This window comes from Fistularia commersonii, chromosome 11, assembly GCF_037954325.1.
Source record: "Fistularia commersonii isolate RoL2024-O1a breed Wild chromosome 11, RoL_Fcom_v1.0, whole genome shotgun sequence".
Lineage (NCBI taxonomy): Eukaryota > Metazoa > Chordata > Actinopteri > Syngnathiformes > Fistulariidae > Fistularia > Fistularia commersonii.
In genome coordinates, this window is record NC_141294.1 from 18772253 (window position 1) to 18796959 (window position 24707).

Genomic DNA, 24707 nt, shown 5'->3' on the forward strand with positions numbered 1-24707 from the left:
GTGTGTGAGGTCCAGAGAGCCGGCCTCTGATTGGTTCATTTCCATGATTTGGTGAAGGGGGTCGTCAGGACGACCTTTGATGCGGTTTGTTTTGTTTGTTCCTCCTTCAAAATAAAGGCCTGTGATTGGCTGATGGACTTCAGAACCAAATATGGCAACCATGAGGCATTGACATCCCATAATTTCATCCCTTACGATCGTCGTAGGTCACATGATGAAGAAAAATGACATTTTATTGATGTGCTCATCATTGTATTTATATCTGTATGCCTTTTTTGAGTTACCAATTGAATCCTATTCAAAGGAGTATTTGTTCTGCATTTGACAGTATTAGTCTGCGATTTTATAGTATTTCACAGTATTTCTCCATTGTTTTACAGTATTACTTCATTACTCCACGATTTCATAGTCTTACCCCATTATTTTGCAATGTATCTATGATTTTGCAGTATTACTATGTGATTTTTCAGTTTTGCTCCATCATTTTGCAGTATTACTCCATGATTATACCGTATTACTCTGATTTTATCGTATTACTCCATCATTTTACATTATTATTCAATCATATTACTGTTTTACGTCATCACTTTCAGTATTTCTTCAGCATATCACAGTATTACACAATCATTTTACCGTACTACTTTATTATCACTGTATTTCACCATCATTTTACTGTTTTACATCATCATTTACAGTATTTCTTGACATTTTTACCATATTAGTCCATCATTTGACTATATAACTCCATCATTTCAGGATTTTTCCATTGTTTTCTCCATGTTTTACATCAGTATTTCACAGCATTTCTTGGTTATTTCATAGTATCAGTTCATGATTTGACCCTATTTCTCAGTGATTTTACAGTATTTTTCCATCATTGTAGAGTATTTCTCCACAATTTTACAGTATTTCTCCATCATTCTACTGTTTTACTTCAACATTTGACTTCTTTACTCCATCATTTTAGTGTTTTACTTCATCATTTATGGCATTACTCAACCACTTAACTGTTTTACTCCATCGTTTTCCGGCATTACTCCAGGATTAATTGTATGACCCCATCGCTTTTTCCTATTCTGACTTGCTTTCCCAGATTTGACGTGTAAACTTGTAGTAGTTGAAGTGCCCGAGGAGGGTGTGGATGGGTCGGGATTTGGGTTGGGGGTGGGGGGGGAGGCGCTGGCCGTACGGGGGTCTCGTCGGGACATCCATCTCGGCCGGCTGAGCTGCCCCTGAAGGCGACAGTTCCTGTTACCGAGCCGGGACATGTGACCTTTGAGTCACGGCGCCCCCATCAGGTCGATCACTTTGATTTTTTTTCAAGCGGTGGAACATTGCGCGTCTTCGGCGGGAGTCGCTGATGAACTGTGGCAGATGAACACAGCTGGAGAACAACCGAACCCCCCACCCCCCCCAACCCCAGCCCCCATCACCATCTCCTCACCTAACACCACCTCCACTCCCCCCCCCCCCTGCCTCCGGCAGACAGCCGGCTCAGATGAGAATCAGATATAACTATGTTTTATGAAAAAGAAAAAAAAAAATCCTCCTAAGAATAGGATAAAAATGAGAGAATAAAAAAACAAGAAAATGAGAGCAATGCTTACAGTAAAGAGAGCTAGAAGTCAATTGTCCTTCTGGGATGAACCAACCGTGTGAAATTCTTACTTGAAAATCTGCATAAATGACCATAAATACCTGCACAAAATGTCATATATCTACAAAATTTACCAGAACATCTACATGCATTACCTGAAAATCTGCATTATAACCCAAAAATCTGCACACATTGCAAGAAAAATCTGCACAAATAACCTGACAATCTGGATAAATTACCTGGAAATCTACTCAAATTACGTAATAGAATAGAAGGAAAGAAGGAATAGATTCATAAAGTTCTGTTCTATTCTAAAAATCTGCATACATTTCTGGATAAATCTGCACAAATAATCAGGAAATTTGCATAAATGACCAGAGATATATGCAGAAATTATCATAGACCAGAAAAAGCTTCAAAAATTAGCAGGAAATCAGCATAAATGACCAAAAATACCTGCAGATGATCTACAAAATTCACTAGAACATATTAATAAAATTTCCTGAAAATCAGCATATTTACCCAAAAATCTGCATAAATTTCAAGAAAATACTGGTTAAATTACCAAAAAATCTTCACGTTACCTTAAAAATCTGCACAAATTACTAGAAAGTGTGCATGAGTCACTCTGAAATCCACTCAAAGGACATAATCTGCACGAATACGCAGGAAAGGTGCATAAATCATCAGAAAAAAAAAATGCAGAAATTATGAGAATTTCAACATGCATTACCCTGAGATCTTTAAAAACTACTATCATATCAATATGCAAAAATTATCAGAAAATCTGCACAAGTCTGCAACAAAAAGCAGGAAATCTGCAAACTTTACTGGAACATCTACAAGAATCGCACTGGAAATCTGCAGACATTAACATATATTCTACATGATCACATGAAAATCAACATGCATGACATGACATGAAAATCTGCATAATCACCCATAAATCTTCATGAAATGGCACAATATCTGCATATCATATCAGGAAAATCTACAAAGAGTACCTTGGAATATACATCAATTACAGAAAAGTGCTCAAATTTACTGGCCAATCCATAAATTACATGGAAAATCAGATTAATTCTAACAACATTTTCAGTTGGATTACTCAAGAATGACAAATGAACAATTGAAAATCAAATATTTACTCCCAAAATATCATCAATTAAATTGAGGAGCTACCTATAAACGAACAAAAAAACAATCCCCAAATCAACATTAAATCACCTGATATTCACTAGTAAGTTGCCTTGTGAGTTGTGAATTATCTCACTGTGTAATTGACAGGAAGCTTCCTTAGAAGCAGCATCAAATGTCCATTAAATTAAGAACGAAACGCCTAGAAACTAATCCAGGGGTGTGCAAACTACGGCCCGCGGGCCACATCCGGCCCATTGGTCTTTTTAATCCGGCCCGCCAAAGACTGGCACAGAATTCAAACTTGATGTGAATGATTGAATGACTGGATCAAGGAATGTGGGAGCTCAAACAAGAGACTATTTTATTTTGGGAGCTACTTGAAAATTTTCCTGAGCTGAATGACATAGATTGTTATTGTGATTTAGCCTTTACTGTGGACATACTGACACATGAATGAGCTGGATGCGAAGCTTGTGCATGAAATGCAAGCAAACGTCAGACCCTTCAAAACCGAGCTGGTTTTATTTTCAAAACAAATGTCAGACAAATGTAAGACAACTCTGATATGTACTATTAACAAATGTTTTTTTTTTATGTGTCATATCTTGTTCCGACCCAGCCAGTCTGTGAAATTTAAAAAGTCAATGCGACCCCTAAGCCTAAAAGTTTGCCCAACCCCAAACTAACCTCATATTACACAAATTTAAAGAAAATCTACCTAAAAATTCACATAAAATTCCCCAAAAATCAACAAGAAACAACTTAAACTAATTATTATCTTACTATCAAATTACAAGAAAAAATGCAATATTGACTTCTTGAAATACTTTCCCAATAAAACCTCAAATTACCGTTAAATACATCAGAAAGCGAGGTGACCATGGCTTCGAAGGGAGCCGCCGGGCGAACAAGACCAGCCCCCAAGAAGCCCTGGATTTCCCAAGCCACGTTGGACATCGTCAACAGCCGACGAGCTGCTCGACTGCGTGGGGACATGGTCCTGTACCGGCGCCTCAACGGCCAACGGAACATCTCCATCCGCCAAGACAGGGAAACATACTGGAGAAACCAGGCGACAGCCATGGAGTCAGCCTCCAAAAACAACAACCTGCGGCAGCTTTTCAATCTGCTCCGCCAAGGGAAAGCAGGCCCCCGCAAGCGCTGCTTCCTGGTTAAGGATACGACCGGAAACGTCCTATCCACTGAAGCTGACTGCCTCAGTCGCTGGAAGGAGCACTTCAGTGAGCTCCTAAACCATCCTCCCCTACCAGAAACCCCCACCTCCACCACCCACCCCAACAATAACCCGGACTGTCTCATCTCCCCGGTCACCCCAGCCGAAGTGAAGGCAGCCCTGTCAAAGCTCAAAAACGGCAAAGCCCCTGGCCTATGTTCCATCACAGCTGAGATGCTGAAGGCCGGAGGTAACAACATCATCCTTTGGCTCACACAAATCATCAACCATGTGTGGGTCACTGAGTCGCTGCCTGATGACTGGAGGCGGGGCATTATACTTCCCTTCTGGAAGCACAAGGGCGACCAGCTGACCTGCAGCAACCACAGAGGAATCACCCTCCTCTCCATCCCCGGAAAACTATTCACCCGCGTCCTACTAACCCGTGCTCTACCTGCAACCCAAAGCAGACGCCGCCAACAGCAAGCCGGTTTCATGACCAATCGGTCTACCACAGATCACATCTCTGCCCTCCGGCTCATAATTGAAAAGGCCCGGGAGTTCAGGAAGGATCGGCACCTTTACATCGCCTTCATCGACCTGAAAGCAGCCTTCGACACGGTGGACCTCGGCTCTCTCTGGAACATCCTGACATCCCTCGGAGTCCCGGCCAAAATAACCACACTGTTTAGGCAGCTCTACCAAGGAGCCGAAAGCTGTGTGCGTGTGAATGGCCGGAACTCTGAGTGGTTCCCCATCAACAGCGGGGTGAGGCAGGGCTGCGTCGCTGCGCCAGAACTTTTTAATTGTGTCATCGACCATCTGATGACAAAAGTCTCTGAGCGGATCCCTGGGGTCCCCATAGGCAGCTACACCCTCAGGGATCTCGAGTACGCAGACGACACCACGCTGTTCAGCGAGACCGCTGACCAGCTTCGCGAAGCCCTCCATGTTTTTGATGAGGAGTCCAGGAAACTCGGCCTGAAGATAAGCTGGCCAAAAACCAAGCTTATGCATATAGGAGAGGGACCTGATCCACCACCACTCCTCTTCGACGGCACCCCTGTCCACTTTGTCGCCTCCTTCAAGTACCTCGGCTCAACCCTATCAAACACCGGAGATCTCAAAGTTGAGATTGACCGGCGCCGTGCCCTTGCGGCGTCAGTCATGCAGTCCCTGTGGAGACCATTGTGGCGACACCGGCACATATCCCGGGTGACAAAGCTCCGGGTCTACAATGCCTCAGTCATCTCTGTCCTCCTCTATGGCTCCGAAACCTGGCCGCTGAACAACACGCTGGCAGCCAGGCTTGATGGATTTGACTCCAGGGCCCTGAGGACATTAGAAGGCATCAGCTGGACCCAGCATGTCACAAACAAGACCCTAAGGGATCGAACCCAGCAGCCCCCAGCATCTCGCCTCGCAGCAATGCGGCGAGTTCGTTGGTATGGCCACATCATCCGCTTGCCTGCCCAACACCCCACAAGCTCCATCTTGGCCTTTAATCCCCAGCTAGCCGGATGGAGAAGACCCAGAGGTGCCCCCCGCACCCGCTGGCTTGATGTTGTGGCCCAAGACCTCAGGGCCTGCGGTGTGAGCCTGGCACAGGCACGGCAACTTGCCAACGACAGACCCCAATGGAGAAACCTGGTAGCCACGGTTGGCTCTACGCATTTCCTGCAAGAGGACTAACTAACATCAGAAATAACAAAAACTCCCTCCAAGCAGATACAAACTGCCATTGAGTTAACATAAATAACATACAAATCAGGAGCCGAATTAGATAAATCGAATTATATATAAATTATTGATTATTTTGAATTCATTTTTTATATAAAAGGTGACATTGATCATAACTTGTTACTTAGACACTTTATAGTTTTATTTGTATTTCTTATCTCCCCTCTTTTTTTATACTGTTTATACAATTTCCTACTATTATTTATTATTGTTATGTATTGCTTGAAACTCTGGCACAACAATTTTCTCCGGGATAAATAAAGTTGTTCTTATTCTTATTCTTATTCTTATTCTTATTCTTATTCTTATTCTTATTCTTATTCTTATTCTTATTCTTATTCTTATTCTTATTCTTATTCTGCGTGAAGCAGGAAGTAGAATCGCACAGTGGCGCCCCCTCTGGTAAGAAAGGGAACTGCACCAAATAACTCTTGCTTTCTTTCTTTGCCCGCAGTGATGCTGCTGGACACGACCGAGTCGACCTCCGAGCTCGGCTGGACCACCTACCCTGACACCGGGGTGAGCACCTGTCAATCACATCATCATTTTACACACACACACACACACCCATACACACACACACACACACACACACACACACACACACACACACAACCTGCAGGTATTTTCACAGTTTTTTTTTATTACTTTTTTTTTTATTGAACACAAATAGTATAAAAAGATATACATATATGTACAATCAAACATGACAAAGAAGAATCAAATGTCAATGATACAAACGGGGATGAGGAGGCATGAGGACGTTCGTTTTTTATGCAATCACTTTACTCAGCAGTCGGGAACCTAAGGCTCGCGAGCCATAAATGGCTCTGCCGGTGCCGGCAGATGGCTCCCAGACAATTTTGAGTTGAAAAAAAATCAGTTTGGAACTGATTTTAAAATTCTTGTGATATTTCTCCAAAATACTGTGTCATTTTAGAGTAAACAGATGTGAGGATAAATTTCGCTGGTCACCTGGTAGTCGGGTCGGGAACCAATGGCTTCCGAGCACGTCCGGGTCGATGTAAAGGTGAAGAAATCGATTTTATCAGATAGCCAACTAGTTTATCCTTCTAACGGAAAAGATGGTGAAAAGAAAAAAAAGACAATAATTACTGTGCATTCCAGGCTGCGTGGACAAAGAAATTTGCATTTGGATCTGCAGTATGTCTAATATGCAGTGATAAAATTGTATCGATGAAACAGTCAAATATAAAGCGGCACATCGAACAAATCCATTTAGCACCAGAGGTCGCATTAAAAGTAAGACACATTTAATTTATTATACGTTAAAGATACTATACGGCTCTCAATGAAATATATTTAGAAATATTTGGCTTTTATGGCTCTCCCGGTCAAAAAGGTTCCCGACCCCTGACTTAACTGTACGAGTTAACAAGATTGAAGGTTTGTGAGAAATGTTTAATTCTAGAAGAAAAAGAAAATAGTTAATAAATAAATAAACAAACAAATAAACAAATAAATAAATAAATAAATAAATAAATAAATAAATAAATAAATAAATAAATGGCAAGGGGAATATAATATGTATTTAACTTGGTGGTTCAAAAGGAATATCAGTCATAAAACTGTACATTTTTTAGCTGTATTTTTCCATAAATTTTAAAGATTTTTTATACAGTTTAAAATCATTTATAGAAAATGTAAAATTGGGGAAACATTTTTACATTCTGTTTTTATGTATGAAGAACTTGGCCAGGCCTAAGATAACATTGACACAGAGTTCATCCCTTTTGTTGCTTAAAAGTAAACCAAATGTTATATCATCTCTTGAGAAAGAAATTGATGATGATTGAAATTTGTCTTTAATCCATTTTTGAGTTTTAGCCCAAAAGCCTTGGGATGAAATGATCAACAATTACCAAAAAAAAAAAAAACAAAAAAGAAAAAAAACAAACGTAAAATCACCTCTAAATTCGGAATAACTCGGGTTGGAAAGAAATTGGAGAAGGTTGAATCTGCACAGTATGTCTTGCTTGTAATTTCATTCGCAAAGGAAGTGATACGTGTGATTTGTAATTTAATCCGGGCTAGTAATTTGCTAGTTACTAGTTTGCTTTGGAATTCGATCAGCACGGGAAGATGTGGTTGGAGTAAAATGTGCACATGAAATCGTTTTTTGTTTTTTTTTAATTCATAATATAATCTGCGCAGGAAGTCAGGCTTGTGTTTTATAATTTTGTCAGCACAGGAAGTTATGCTTTATATTTGTAATTCGATCAGGACAGGAAGTTGTGTTTGTAATTTGTAATTTAATCTGCACAGGAAGTTGCACATTGATTTTGTAATGCAATCCGCAGAGGAAATTATATTTGTTAATTTAATCTGCATAAGAAGTAAGATTTGTAATTTTTAATTTTATTGCACAGGAAGTCATGCTTTTTTGTAATTTTATCAGAACAGGAAGTCATACTTGTATTTTAAGTATTTGTATTTTTTATCAGCACAAGGAATTTGTGTTTATAATCAGTCTGCATTGGAAGTTGAGTTTGTAATTCGTAATTTTATCTTCACACGGAGTGGTGCTTTTAATTTGTAGTTTAATCATGATTAGCAAGTCTTGGTTTTATTTTAATCTGCTCAGGAAGTCGTGTTTTTAATCCATAATTTAATATGCACCAGGAAATTGTGCTTATATTATGGAATTTAATCTCTACAGAAAGTAGTGCTTTTAATTTGTTATTTTAATAGAACGAGGAATTGTCATGCTTTTATTTTGTATTCATCAAAATGCATATATTATTAGAATATCAGCAAGCATTGCCCTGAGATCTTTAAAAACTACTATCATATCAATCTGCATAAACTACTAGAAAATCTGCACAAGTCTGCGAAAAAAAAGCAGGACATCTGCAAACTTTACCGGAACATCTACAAAAATTGCACTGGAAATCTGCAGACATTAACATAAATTCTGCACGATCACATGAAGATCTACTTGCATGACATGAAAATCTGCATAATCACCCAAAAATCTGCATGAAATGCCACAATATCTGCATAACGTATCCTGAAAAATCTACAAAAATCACCTTAAAATATGTACATAAATTGACAGAAAATGTGCTCAAATTTACTGGCTAATCCATAAATTACGTGGAAAATCAGTTTAATTCTAACAACATTTTCAGTCGGATTACTCAGTAATGACAAATAAACAATTGACTCTGTTGAAAAATCAGTCAAATATTTACCACGAAAATATCACCAATTAAATTGAGGAACTATCTAGAAACGAACAATAAAACAATGTCAAAATCATCATTAAATCACCAGATATTTGCTATAAAATACCTTGTAAGTTGTTAATTACGTTTCTGTGTAATTGACAGGAAATTACCTTAGAGGCAGCATCAAATGTCCATTTAATTATTTTAATATGGAATTTAATCTCTACAGGAAGTGGTGCTTTTAATTTGTAATTTTATTAGAACGAGGAATTTGTCATGCTTTTATTTTGTATTCATCACTGCACAGAAAGTAGTATTTCTGACTTGCAATTTAATCCTGAACAGTTTGTTAATAATTTTTAAACATGTTTACATGTTGAGCCATGCAAAAGTCCAGCCCGGTCGGTTCTGGTCTCGGAGGCCTCCTATTGGCTGGGGTGGGAAGGGGTGGGGCTTTATGGCTCCGCCCCCTCTAGTGTGACCTCATGCGTGAAGCGAGTGGCGATTAAGGCGACGATCTCATTCTCTGGCTGCTTTTTATTCAAGGTTGTCGTGCCGCTGTCAGCCGCGTTAATACACCACAGCGCGTGCGTGTGCTCATGTGTGTGTGCATTAACGGATTTGTGCACATGTGTGTGTGTGAGTATGCGCATCAGATTATTGCGTGACAACGGCGGGGTCGGGGCCCGGGTCACTGGAATTCATCCATCTGTGAGTGATTGAGGCCCGTAATTACACATCGTCTTCATTGTCATCATCTCCGGGAAGGAGAAGACCAAGGAGAAGGAGAAGAAGAATGGAAAGAAATTTGAGATGTATAGAAAAGTTACCTTTTCTTAAAGGGACAGAAATTCACAATAAGATGATACATAAATTAATGAAAAAAAAAAAGTTTTACATCTTTTTTTTTATTAGTATTATCCATTTCCATTTCAGTTATGCATTTATTAATTTGTGTAATATGTTTATCAATTTATGCATTTAACAATTTATTTTAGCTTTTTTTTTTTTTATTTATCTTTAAAATCCTCAGAATAAGTCCATTTATTTATAAGCAATTAATGCTGGTAGTAAATACAAGAAATTAAGAAAAAAAGACATTTTATACAGCTACATTTGTGCCAAATATTTTAAAAAGAATCAACAAAAAAGAAAAATACCGTCAGATTTTTGTATGGGAAACAAACTGTCTCCTTTAAATCAAGTTTTATTTAATTATTGTTTTAGATCTTTGAGGGAAACAGAGCACGGAGGACGAGTTAAAAAAGCATAAATAGATTAAAAAGTATCGGATTTGAGATCGAGCGGGGGGGGGGGGGGTCCCGCATCTCTTCAAGTGACAGTCCACCCCTGCCAAACGTTCCCCCTTGACCTCTGACCTCTGACCTCTGACCTCCGACCTCGCAGCAGGTCGTTCCGGAGAGGAAAAAAAAAAACACACCCCTGCCTCCGACATTTCCAGAAAACACAGATTTGAATTTTTTTTTTTGTTTACATCTGATAAATTTATTTATGTCGTCTTACTAACAGTCAATGTAATATTCCTATTAACGCTTATTACTGCGTATTACTGCTTATTACTGCTTATTACTGCCAATCATGGCATCAGATCTGAATGTTCCTTGACCTGCTGGTGTCTCGTGATGTAACCGTCACAAAAAAAAAAAAAACACTTGAAAAAAAAACATAGTACTGAATGTGTAATTACACAGAAAAATTTGGCGAGGAAAAAAGATGGGATTTTTTTTTTTTTTTTTTTAGAAGCATGTGTGCGTGCATGTGGACCGTTAAAAGCAGATGATCACCGGCTGCGGCTGTCGCGTCACCCCCCCAAAAAAGCAAAGAAGTCGGCGTCTTCGGAAAATGTTCCGGCAAATTGCTAACACACACATGCGTGCGCACACGCACACACACACACACACACACACACACACACAGAGTTCTATTCGCCCTTACGTTAAACTTTACGTGGCGTCCGCTGTTGAAAGTTGTGATTAATTCGAGCCTTGTGTGTCTGGAGAATGATGTGAAGCATGAAGCCGGCAGTGTCTTCGTGCGTGCATGAATTCATGTGCGTGTGCATGTGTGCGCATGTGTGTGTGTGTGTGCATGTGTATGCGCTTTGGGCGGCCTCTGGATGAAGAGTGCTTCTGAGATGGAGATCTGGTTATTTGACCTCGGGCCGTCGAACTGAGAGACGCGGAAAGACGAGACCAAAGAGACGAGTCGGACGGGGAGGAGCGCGCATGCTTGTGTGTGTGTGTGTGCGCGCGTGCATGCTTGTGTGTGTGTGTGTGTTTGTGCACCGTTTGCACATTCTTTTTTTTAACCCTTCCTGAACGTCACATTTTTTTTTCTTTTCCTATAGCTTCAGGCCTCCTGGATCTTCTTTCCTCTCTTCATTTCTATCTTTCCATTCTTTTAATGTACAGACAGGCCTTCGCTCCCCCTTCGCTCCCCCTTCGCTCCCCCTTCGCTCCCCCTTCAACCTCATCTCGCATTCTTTTAATCTTTCCCCCGTTGCCCTCTGAACCCCCACATCCAGCCCCCCGCGCCCCCTCCGCCCCCCCTCCCCATCTCCTGTTTTGTCAGATGTTGTTCAAACGTGTCGGACCGTTCCTCACCTCCCCGGATTTTTCGATTGTTCATTTCTTTCACGTTATTAGAAATGCTGTTGATCCCTTTTGGGGTTATTTACAGTAATTTATTGTAGCTGTTTTTTTTTTTTTAATCACTTTAAGGTCATTTTTTGTGCCATTTTCTGTCTTCGCTTTTAGTGCAATTTATTCTACATTTTCTTTTTCCTTCAGTTTTTGGTGAATTACAGTATTTTTTGTGGCTGTTTTCTTTCTGCACTTCGAGGTCATTTATGGTTATTTTTAACCTTTTTACCTTTAGTTTTTGGTCGAGTCTTGTGTCTGTTTTCTTAATTTTTAGGTCGGTCATGACACATTTTTGTGGTCTTTTTTTTTTCATCGTATTTAGATTTACTCTACGTTTTCTTTTTCCTTTAGTTTAAGGTCAATTATGGTAAATTCTTGTGGCCGTTTCAATTTCTCTTCACTTTCGGGTCAAATTCGGTAAATTCCTGTGTCTATTTTCTTCATTTTTCAGTCGCTCATGATTCATTTTTGTGGTACTTTCTTTCGCCTTTATTTACGGCCATTGATGGTACATTTTTATTTTTTTCCCCTCTTTCTTAGGGAATTTACTGTTCATTTTTTGTGGCCGTATTCTTTTTCTTTTATTTTTAGGTAAATTAAAGTAAATTTCTGTGACTGTTTTCTTTTTTCTTTCTTTATTGAGATCAATCATGGTCATTTTCGTGCCAATTTTCTTTTCCTTTTTTTTGGCAACATATGAACATTTTTTCTGGATATTCATTTAGCTTTTTTAATAATCCTTGATTGATTGTTGTGACCATTTTCCCTTTTCCTTTATTTTTAGCTCAACTGTGGAAAATTGTTGTGGCTGTGGCTTCACTTTTAGGTCACCTACGATTAGTTCCACACAAGCTCTGTCCTCTTCTCTTTTTTCAGGTCATTTTGTTTTTTACTTGCTTGAATTTTTTCTGGATTTTTTTAAAATAATATACTTTTATAATAATTACAGTTAATCACTTTAGGCTAATTTCTTGCTGATCCTTTGGGAAGTGATGGCTGAATTTCCTGATTTGATGCATTACCTAATTTTTTCTTTGGTGATATCTGGCAAAAGATGAATTTTCCCAAATAACAGTAATGAAATTCATCACTTTTTTAAATTAAAAAAAAAGTGTTGATGAAAACATTTTCTGGGCTCCTTTTGCAGCTTTTGCTTTCAGATTGAATTTTTTTCAACTTGTTTTTTCTTGTTCACAAACTCACACCCTCTCTCCTTGTGAATCTTCGCTTTATTTCACGATGTTGCGCTGCTGCTTTTGTTTCTATGCACGTACGCGTGAGCACGCCTGTGTGTGTCTCTACACGCGTGCATGTACGTGCGCGTGTGTCCTTTGTCACTGCAGCGATTACGTTCCTCTCCCCGGCATTTCGGTTCAAATTAGATCACAAATATGACTCGTCTCTACGCCTCCTCCCCCCCAATCTGTCCCATTTTTTTTCCTCTTTTCTTTCTTTGGAGGCAGAGGACGGGGGAGGGAGTGTGTGTGTGTGTGTGTGTGTGTGTGTGTGTGTGTGTGTGTGTGTGTGTGTGTGTGTGTGTGTTTTGGGGGGGTTATAGACAGGGAGACAAGCCGGGCGTCTGGGATCACAGAAACAAATGTTTTTACAAAAGATAGGGTTGAACTGCACGCAACACCATGGTGTGTGTGTATGTGTGCGTGTACGTGCATGTGTGTGTGTGTTTGTCTGTCTGGTCCGCAGGCAGTTTATTGCCTTTTTGTTTTTTTTTTCAGCAGAGTGCATTTTGGATTCACTCATTCTCATTTTACATCTCTTTGATTTAAGTGCTTTTTTTTCTTTTTATTGTAGTTGAATTAAATTTTTTATTTATATTTTATTTCTTGCAAATTTTCTCAGTAAAATAATTTTTGTGTGAGTTGTTTATGGCAAATATTTTGTTTCTCCCTGTCTTGTGTGGTCACTTCCTGTTTTTACTTCCTGTTTGTGGTAATGCTCGCGCCTGATTGGCTCTCCCACTCGTTGCCTTTTTTTCGCGCGGCAGCTGAAATCTCTGAGTAGATGTTAACTGAGCGATGCCTTCAAGGAGAAACAGAGCGGGAGGAAGATTCAATGCTGGGTGAAATTCTTTTGGGTGTGAAAGCACACACACACACACACACACACACACACACACACACACACACACACACACACACACACATCCAGGCACGCACACAGGTGCATGTTTTAGAAAAGCTCAGTGGGCAGATAGAAACCTGTCAGTTTCAAAATGAGTGAGGACAAAAATTGGAACGACGTCGGACGAATATTCTAAGAACTGGAATTCTAAATAGAATTGACTTTCAAAATTAATGAAAACTCATGAAAAGACTATCTAAAAAGTCTTTCAGAAAATTCAAGAAATGCAAATAATTATAAATTACTTACCTAAAAACAACAAATAAATTACCATGAACATAATATACAATAATATAATCCTGTAAAGTACCTCCACATTGATGCTAATGCATTTAATAGTCTCATAATATGGTACATAAATAACATAATGTAATGAATTGTAATATATTTTAATATTATTACTGTTAGTGTTATTATTATGTAACATAATACCTTATAATATAAGTGGACTCTTCAGTTTTTCAGAATCATTTTGTTTTTTGTCTGATTTTTTCAGGAAATTTCTTGACAATTTTTATATATCATACTATGAATCAATTAATTATTTAATGAATTCAATCATTATCAATAGCACCTATTCAATTGAATTAATGAATGAACAATATTTTGAAATTGTCAAGAAATTTCCTGAACAAATCTCACAACAACAATTTTTTAAAAAACAACAACAAAAAATTGTGCAAGACTGAAGAAAAGCAGACTTCTATTCTATTCTCATGCAAAAAAAAGCAACATAATAATAAAAAAAAAAAAAAAAAAAAAAAAAATCTGCAAGATTGAAGAAGAGCTGACAGTAATTCCAGAACAGATTATTCCGAAGTCATTCGTGGATCACCTGGAGGTCACGGGAACGTTCCTCAGCGCCGTCGAGGAACCCGAGAACCCTCAAAAGGAACAACCTCGGCGTGCTAAACCTCCAGGTGAAACTTACAGAGAAACCACGGCAACATCTTCAACCAGTGACCTGGAAATAAGGTCCCCTCATCGCCATCCAGTGTGTGTGCGTGTGTGTATGTGTGTGGATGCTGCACTCACACACACACACACACACGCGCGACAGCGGGAGCTTCATCCCAATTGCATTACAGATTAGATGAGCGAGTGGATAGAAAAAAGGTCACTTCCTGTCTCTGCTCTGCACCCGCCGCCGAACCACAGAGCCAGGAGTCATGGCGGGATGGAGGGATGGAGGCAGACTGTGGAGGGGCGGAGGGATGGAGCGATGGAGGGATGGGTGAACGTGGAGGGATGGAAAGATTTATACAGTAAATTGGAAGGATGGATGGAGTGATGGAGGGGATGGAGTGATGTGGCGGAAGGGTTGAGGGATGGAGGGAGGGGGGAATAGAGGAAGAGTTATGGAGAGATGGAGGAGGAGCCATGAGATGGAAGGATTTAGAGATTGGAAGGATGGATGGAGAGAAGGAAGGGTGGAGGGATGGAAGGATAGAGGGGTGAGGGATGGAGCGATGGAGGCAGAGGGGTTGAGGGATGGATGGGGGATGGAAGGATAGAAGGATGACGGGGTGGAGGGGTGGGATAATAGCGGGATGAAAGGATGAGGGATGGGAGGATGAGAGATGGAGGGATGTGAGTATGGACGATAGAGGGATAGAAGGAGGGAAGGATGGAGCAATGGAGGGATGGATGTATGGAGGGAATGAAGGATGGAGGTATGGAGGTGAGGAGGGAATGGAGGGATGGATTTATGGAGGTGTAGAGGGGTGGAGGTATAGAAGAAACCCTCTGATGTAAAACAGAACCAGTGTCCCAGGTGTGTGATACATTTTGTGTGTGTGTGTGTGTGTGTGCTTGCAGTGGGACGAGGTGAGCGTCCTGGACGACCGTGGGAAGCTGATACGGACGTTCGAGGTTTGCAACGTGAACCAGAAGCGGCGCCTGCGGGACAGCTGGCTGGCCACGCCGTTCCTGCTGCGCCGGGCGGCGCCGCGGGTCTTCGTGACACTGCGCTTCTCGGTGCGGGACTGCTCCAGCCTGCGCGCACCCTCGCCCACCTGCAGGGAGACGCTCACGCTCTTCTACAAGCAGGCCGACAGCCAACGGGAGCTGGAGAAGACCTGGGCTGCAGAGGTGAGGTGGTTGACCGGGCCCGGGGAAAGGCTATTCGCGTTCGGCCTGTTCCCATTTCGAATGTGAAGGATTTTTGAATCACTCGGGATTTAAGGATTTTTAACATCTCAACTTTTTTGATCACATTTTCAGGATTTTTTTTAGATCCCCTTTATTTTTTATTTTAAATTTGATGATTATTTTTATAGTAATTTGTGATGATATTATTTTTTTTGTCATTGGATTTTTAAAATCAAATTCAAGATTTCTTTTAATCTTTGTATTTTATTTTTTAATTTTAAGGCCTTATTTTAACATTAAAATTTTTATCGTCACCATTTTTTTTAAATGTCATGATTTTTTAAAACATTTGTAATTATATAATTTATTTATCATCACATTTTTAAATCACATATTAAGGATTTTTTAATATCTCCATTTATCTTTACTTTTAAAATTGAAGATTTTCTGACATTTTGTTTGTTCTTTGCCTTTATAACTGTTAAAAAATGTTGCATTATCACATTTGTTATGTAGTTATATTATATCATACATTATTATAGTATTGTTATATTATATATACTTAGTTTTTCATGTTTTTAGTTTTAATCATAAGCATTGTAGAATATTTTTTATGTTATTTTAAAATAGTTTTTTTTTAATTTAACATGAAGGATTATTTGTTTTTGTTCTATGCATTTTAAAACAATAGGCTTTGGGCGGTCATTTTTTATTTTTCAATTTTGATTTAAAGGATTTTTTGATAAATTGTTTTGAATCATTTCCTTTAGTTTTAGTTTTCTGGATTTTAGGAGTTTTGTATTTAGGAGTTTAAATAATCCATTTTTATGTTTTGATTTTCAGGTTTAAAGATTTCTCAATAATTTAATATACTTCTTTCTAGATTTTATTTTCAGATTTAAAAAAATAAATGTGAATGAACTTCAATTATTCATTTGAAAGTATTTTATTTTTATTTCAAGATTTCCAGGACAATTCATTTTTTGTATTTTTTAGATTCTTAATGTTAATGATTTCTTGAATAATTGTGCTTTGTAAAAAATTGAACAATACAATACTCCAAAAAATATATAACTCTCTTTTGAATTTTAAATATTTTTTTGAAAAATCGAATTTCAATGTTACATGTCAAAATTCAAGTTTTTTTTCATAATTTGGGATTTTTTCAAAAATCGTATTTATTCATATATCTATTTATTAATCCATTTATTTATTTAACTGATTTTTAAGATGATTCTAATTTTTTTATCATATCATGATTACCTATTTAAATTCTCTGGGATTAAAATATAATGATTTCCTAATTTTGTTGTATTTTGTTTGTAAGATTTTGATAATTTCTTTAAAAAAATAACCCTGTCTGTGCTTTAACAAATTAAATTTGAAATAAGGTTTGACTTAAATAATAAAACAACAAATTAATGCTTGTAAACAAATAAAATACCTGAATATCTGAATTTTCAGACAAATTTGACAGAAATGAGTGGAAAATTTAGGAAAAATCACATAAATTGTCTTGAAAATCAGCAGGAACTCTCCTTTTAAATTAACAGGATCTTACAGTAAAACCCCACATTTTGGGAAATAGAAATGTGAAAAAAAAAATGCAGGAGAACATAATAAATGAAAAAAATTCAGCGCATTTAGAAAGTGAAGATAATTGTAAAACTCAAAAAAAAACAGAGTACTTCTCCTAAAGGACACAGAATATTACTCCCAAGCCGGGGAAGTGACTTTTTTTAGACAAGAAAAACTAAATGGACAAAAAAATGTTATTTCTATTTGATTTTTCTATTTGTGTGATTTTTTTTTTTGCTCATAAAAAAATCACAAAGCGTGAAAAATACATTTTTGACAATTTTTAGGTTGTTGTCATTTGAATTCAATTTTAATTCTGGAATTTTTAATCTAGACAAAAAAGAAGAAGTGATGAGTAAAAGCGGACCAATCGCAGTTGCCCTTTTTTTTTCTAAAAATCAGATTAATTATCTCATCTACTGCCTAAATGCTATTTGATTGACATCTGATGGGATGGGGTTTTGGGTGTGAATCTGAAAACTGATTCCTGTCTCTCCATGCCGCCACTGCCCAGCCATCGAGCGGGGAGAGGGAGTCCAGGGAGGGTTGGGTGAAGGTCGACACCATCGCCGCCGACAAGAGCTTCTCCAAGGTGGAGCCTAGCTCCCCCCATCAATACCAGCCCGACCGCTACAGCCGCATCAACGTCAAGACCCGCAGCTTCGCCCCGCTCACCCGCAACGGGTAGCTGCCATTGGCTTATTTTGAACTTTCTGTTATTAAGAGTTCTACAGATGTAGTATTTGCTTTAAGATTGCGGATATAGAAGTATGGAGAAGGTCAAAGGGAGCTGCACTGTGCTTCTTTGGCCTAGAAAAAGCATACGACTGGGTGCAGAGAGGAATTATAGTACTGTTTGAGGGTGTCTGGAGTGGCAGAGAAGGATGAGCCTGGTGCAGGACATGTATGCAAGCTATGAGACAGTGATGAGGTGTGCTGTAGGTACGACAAGATCTTACACAGTGAGAAGATACCTGAGGAATGAAGTGTGATGGTGCCCATCTTTAAGAATAAGGGGGATGTGCAGAATTGTGGCAACTATAGAGGGATAAAGTTGATGAGCCATACAATGAAGTTATGGGAAAGTGTGGTGGAAACTAGACTAAGAGCAGTAGTCAGCATTTGTGAACAGCACTTTGACTTCATGCTCAGAAAGAGTACTACAGATGCAGTATTTGTTTTGAGAATGCCAACAGAGAAGTACAGAGAAGGCCAGAGGGAGCTGCATTGAGCCTTCATAGACTTAGAAAAAGCATATGACAGGGTGCCAAGAAATTAATTACGGCATCGTATGAGGACATCTGGAGTGGCAGAGATGTATGTTAGACTGGTGCAGGACATGTATGCTGTGAGAGGGTGGTGCGGTGTGCTGTCGGGGTAACAGAGAAGTGCAAGGTGGAGGTGGGACTCCATCAGGGTTCAGCTCTGAGCCCCTTCCTGTTTGCAGTGGTGATGGACAGGCTGACAGATGAGGTTAGGCAGGAATCTCCATGGACCATGATGTTTGCAGATAACATTGTGACCTGTAGTGAGTGCAGGAGAAAAATCTCAAGAGATGGAGGTTTGACCTCCAAGGAGAGTAGTAAAGGTTAGCCGCAGCAAGACAGAATACATGTGTGTGAATGTGAGGGTAGAACCTTGGGGCTACATCGGAGGATTTTAACTACTTTGGGTCAACAGTCCAGAGCAATAAGGAGTGTGGAAAAAGGTGATGCATGGTAAGAGTAGGGAAGGTGCACAAGACAGTGGTGAGACCAGTGATGTTGTATGGTTTGGAGACAGTGGTATCGAGGAGAAGACAGAAAGCAGAAATGAAGAGAGGCTTTCTTCGGGAGTGACGAGGATGTAGAGCACATTTGTCAAACTCGAGGCCCGCGGGCCAAATGTGACCCGTCACATCATTTTATGTGTCCCAGGAGAACGTCTTAAGAGGTCTGAATGTCTTAAAATGAATAAGTCAAACGCGTGCATTGACCATAAACTACATTTCCCACATTTCATGCTGATCATAAGCCAATTAAATTACCTTTTATCCTGCAGGTTCGTCCTCGCCATCGTCGACAGCGGAGCGTGCGTGTCGCTGATGGGCGTGTCCATCTTCTTCCGCCGCTGTCCCGCCACCAGCCTCTATCTGGCGTCCTACCCAGCCACGCCGTCGGGGGCGGAGCCCACGGCCCTGGTGCCCGTCAACGGCACGTGCGTCGCCCACAGCAAAGCCCAGGGCGGGACTGTGCCGCGCATGCACTGCAACGCCGAAGGCGAGTGGATGGTGCCGGTTGGCGGGTGCGTCTGTGACCAGGGACACGAGTCCAACCAGAATGGATCGGCCTGTCTGGGTGAGTCTTATTCCCATCAAACCAATAATAAAATATCATGATTCTTCTTCCTTATAAGGCAGAAAATGACCAAAATGTATATTAATATAAAATAACATTTATTTTTAAATTTACTGTAGATCAAAATGATTACTGTAATGATTTTTGATGGTATGATAACAATAATACTTAATAATAATAATAAAAATGATAATAATAATAATAATGATGGGAATGGTAATGATAATAATCTAATATTAGTTACATTTAATTTTTGAAAGATTATTTCAGAGGTAATTGATTACGTTTACATCAACATTTTATGAGATAATCTGATAATAATAATAACAACAAAAACAACCACAATAATACCAATAATTGCAATTGTAATAAGAATGATGATAATAATAATCTAATATTGATTATATTACATTGATATATAATATATCATATTGTTATAATTCATTTTTGAGAGATTGTTTCAGAGGTACTTGTCATATTGTTTTTATAATAGCTCAGTATTTCTTGCCGGGCTTTATTTATTTTTCCAGATTAAAAGTGAATTGCGAAATATAATGTAATTGTTACGCATATGTTAGACAATTTATTTTTGCCTCGGTGGCTGAGGACACGTTTGTTTACTCTGCACTGCCGATTTTCGACGCCCATGTTTGTTGCCTGGAATTTTGGAAGTTGATGGGGTCGATGGGGTCACCCTTGTACTTTAGAACATTGTGCCTTTTTTTTTTACAAGCCCACTGCGACGTGCCTGTCTGAGGACACCGGGGCTTTGTCGTTGTTCTTGCAAAAGCAAAAGAGGGAAGTTTGAGGAGGCTACCCAAGGATAAATATTTATTCTGATAAAATAGACTTTTTTTGATTCATTTTTAAAATGAACGAATTAACTGACCTTTTCCGGCCGATGACTCCTCATGTGAGGACGTCACATCAGAAAAAAAGACAATCAGGGATAGAATAAGTATAGAGTTAGTATAGAGTTTTAATCTCTATATTATAATAGTTATGATACAATATCATATTATAGTGATAAAAATGATGTTAACGTGATGATGACAACAACAGTAATAATAATAACAATAATAACAATAACAATAATAATAAGAATATGATTATTATTATTAACAATATTAACAATAACAATAATAATAATAATAATAATATAGTTACAAATGATGATATCATAATGATAATAATCCTACTACTACTACTAATAATAATAGCAATAAAGATACAATGATAATAATAATGGTAACAATAATCATGGAGATGATGATAATAATAATCATCATAATATTTATTATTATTAATCGTCACAGTGATCATAGTGATGATGATATAAGCCAAGTAATGATGATGATAATAACTTTAATCGGAACAATAACTGGTGATTATGATGATATAATGATAACAGTAATAAAAATCAGTGTTAATGCTGATGAAGACAACAACAATTAAAAATAATGATAATGTTAATGGCTTTAAGAATGGATGATGATGATGATGACAAAAACAAGAATAAGAATAATACTGTTAATTGTAATGGTAAAAACAACGAGTACTTGATGATAAATAGTAATGATGAAAGAATAAAAAGAATAAGAACAAGAATTAGAACAACAAACTTTTCATTTAGGCTTCACATCCCTTTTTTGTGAAGATGATGGAATCAATTTGTGTTTTCAAACCTCTAGTGACCCTTCGCCCTCACACGGGGACTTTATATTTCCGGGTGGGGGGGGGGCAAAAAACTGTGGGACGTCCAGATGGAAGAGGAAGGGATGTTACATAGGGAGCGCGTGGGATTGGAGTTGGGAGGCGAGGGAGGGGTGACACATTTAGGTCACGGCGATGTAATGGCCACTCGTCTGTAAGCGAATGACAGGAACCGCAGGGGGAAAGAAGGGAGATGGAGGGAGAGACGGATACCGGACGCTTCTGGGAAACCTGCAAGAACCTGTGCCTTTCAAAAATGAAAATAAATTCAAAAAAATCTCCAGTTTAGCTGTCGTTGCTGCTGAGACTGGACTTTTATTTAGAAAATAAATTAATTAATAAATAAATAAAATGGTAATAGAAAGAGGCTGATGCGACGGCAGAACACACTACCATACCGATATGCTGGCCAAATAAACTACTTTTATTAGTTTTATCTTATTTTCTCCTCTTGGCTAATTTTAAGGACTTGTTTTTATTTTTTTATTTTTTAATCAAATTTATTTTTTCCAAAATAACCGTCTCCCAAGATTATCCCAGTAATTTCTTGCGCTCTCATAGCCGCAGGGCTAACATTGTCCAGCACAACTTGTATTTTTAACCTTTCTTTTTAACAAACACAGGCCTTGTAAAATACTCAGTTTCTGCCGGAATGTCCTTGAGAACCTGCTGAGGAACTTTCAGAAACACATTCTGAGGGCTCAGTCAACTTTTTGGCATTGTGTCTTAACCTGCCCATTGTGTCGAGGGGGGGCAGAGGCAATCCCTGCGCTTGACATGGAGCGGTCAGATGTCCGTCACGGGTCCACGAATAGACACTCTAGAGTCGCCAATGAAAGTGGGAGAACATTTGGGGGACCCAGACTTGAAACAATTCAACATGGAAAGCTGGAGAACGTTGAGGGAATTCAGACAGAAGAAGCTGAAGGACCCACAAAAAGTGGATCAGTTATTAGAACCCTGAATTTTCTAAACAACCAAGAGACCCAGCCATAAAAGACAGCGCTAGCAAAATCCAATGAATCCTGAAGGACACAACTAGCTTAGCGGACACGGCGAAGATTAGCCACCGCTTTCAGAGAACTGCGGTTCCTAAAATAGGTTCTGTGCAGGAAGAACCCGAGCGGGGTTCTATCTGATCTGCCCTCCGATGACTCTCCACCACCCTCTGCTCTCCGCTGGAATATTAATCCGCTGTTTGGGATTGGGGACAGGGGGGATTAGCGCATGACGCTTTGACTTCATTTCGACCAGTGATTTGATGTTTTTTTTCTTTTTCTCACGCCTGAAAGTGTGAGATACCACGTGTCGGATTGTCCTGGTCTGTTGCCTTGGGAACAGACACCCTTGGAAACAATCGCCGGGTGGCCTGTGGTGGGAAATCGCCGACATTCGGGTCGGAGGAAAGGAAAGCGGAGGGTTTCGGGGAGCGGCAGCTAACGCCAATCGCTCTGTGCGGGTTCTCATCCAGGGACGAGAGGTTGTCTGTGATTGAAAGATGAGCCTGTGATTGACAGGTGATAAACCCCGTCTCCCTGACCGTTGCGGTCGTGATCGAGAGATAAGCTTTCAGTTTGGTTCCCAGTTCATTTACGATGAAAAGTTACTCTAGGTCACGTGGAATTGAAGATAAAAACAAAATGGCCATGTTTTGTCTTAGCTTTGAAGGGAATTATTTGAAAACTTAAAATTTAAAATAGAAAAAAATACAAATTTTGCAAAACTTCTAAAAAAAAGGCAAGACAAAAAAATACAACATCCACATATGAGGACAGACTGTACTTCAAATTTTGCCCAAATTCTAAAAACAACATATGAGGTCCCACTAATTATTGTAGTTGCAACTAACATGTAGTTAAGGTTCTTAATATATTAATATAAAAAAATATCTCAAAATACAAAAACAAGGATTTGATTTATGTATTTTTATACATTTGTTTTAAAATGTTTAATTTGAACAAATTTTGCAAAAATTGTAAAAAAAACGGCAAAATGGAAAAAAAACAGCGTCCGCATATGAAGAACTACTGTAAATATAAAAGGTTATTAATTTATTAATATTTAAATTGTCCCAAAATACAAACCAAATTCATTTTTTTGAACAAATTTCACAAAAATGCTAAAAAATATTCAAAATGGAAAAACACCCCAATATCCTGATATACTACTACTACCCACTGTAATTATAAGAGGTTATTGATTTACTAACATCAGTGTCCTACAATACAACCAGATACATTTAATGTAAACAAATGTTTTATTGAACAAATGTTTTCAAAATTCTAAAAAAAGCTAAAATATTTGGTTTTTACTTCTTCGCCCTTGCATGAACAGGAATCAAATCCCAGTGTTTTCAGATGAATCCAGGTTAGCGCCGCTAGCATGAACAAAAACGTCTTCATATGAGAACAACAGGCAAAGGCTAAGCTAAACTAGCATGATATGTTGGAGAGCACGACATGTGACGTCTCTTTGAAAACTCATCCTTTGTCCCCTAACCTTGAGGAGACAAACGAACCATTAATGTCTGTGTCCACATTCAATAATCTGACCGAATTATTAATCACCCCTGTCGAAACACACGGGCAGTGACGCGAACAGCGCGGGCGTGATCAATGGGATGAGCTATTGATTGATAGCCTGCCGTTGCTATGGGGATCCAAACCGATATGACTATGTCACCGATGAGAGGATCTGCGCACTCTGCGGAGAGGTGACACCCTCTGGATGGTGTGGGAAAGACAAGCAAAATACAGTTGCCATAGCAACATCGTAAAAAGAAAAAAATTACATATGCTAAAACGAGCTCTTATTTCTTGTCGATATTATGGTGATGCAGAGAAGATGATGGCTACCCATTCGTGACAGAGAACAATATCCTCTTGAGGTTTTATGTTTAGATTGTCTACGTCCAGAGCTTTTTTAAAATTTTGCTTTTTTTGTCCAGGCAGATACGTATGCGTCCTTTTGCTAAATTGTGTGACGGAGCTATGAGACGAAAAATTTTTAATTGTGCATCACAGTTGCTAACTGTGCAGAAACAACATGTCTGATTTGAAAATGATTAACAGAGACAATAGTTTTAGGCAACTTTTTTGTAAAAAAAATAAATCAAATTTAATTAAATGTAATCTTCCAATACTGGTGGCCCTGCAGCCTGTCCCATAGGTCAGTTGATTTTGTTTATTCATCTATTCATTTATTCAATTTTATTTTGTGTCGCTCAATTTCTTGTAATTTTTTTGTTTGATTTTTGATTATTTTTCATTTATTTGTTCTCTATTTTTGTGTTTGACTTTTATTAATTTTGAATTTAATATTTTTTTTTATTTTTGTTAAATTAAA

General features: G+C 38.7%; 1 protein-coding gene across 2 annotated transcripts in view; it reads left to right on the forward strand.

Annotated features, from left to right (window-relative positions):
- ephb6 (eph receptor B6) overlaps positions 1-24707 on the forward strand; it is a 62839-nt gene that overhangs the window by 11126 nt on the left and 27006 nt on the right. For both annotated transcript variants that reach the window (XM_086155698.1, XM_086155699.1), the window contains exons 2-5: positions 6106-6170; positions 15463-15735; positions 17828-17997; positions 19354-19649. In XM_086155698.1, coding sequence (XP_086011824.1) covers positions 6106-6170; positions 15463-15735; positions 17828-17997; positions 19354-19649 — 804 coding nt within the window. The remainder of the gene's footprint in view (positions 1-6105; positions 6171-15462; positions 15736-17827; positions 17998-19353; positions 19650-24707) is intronic.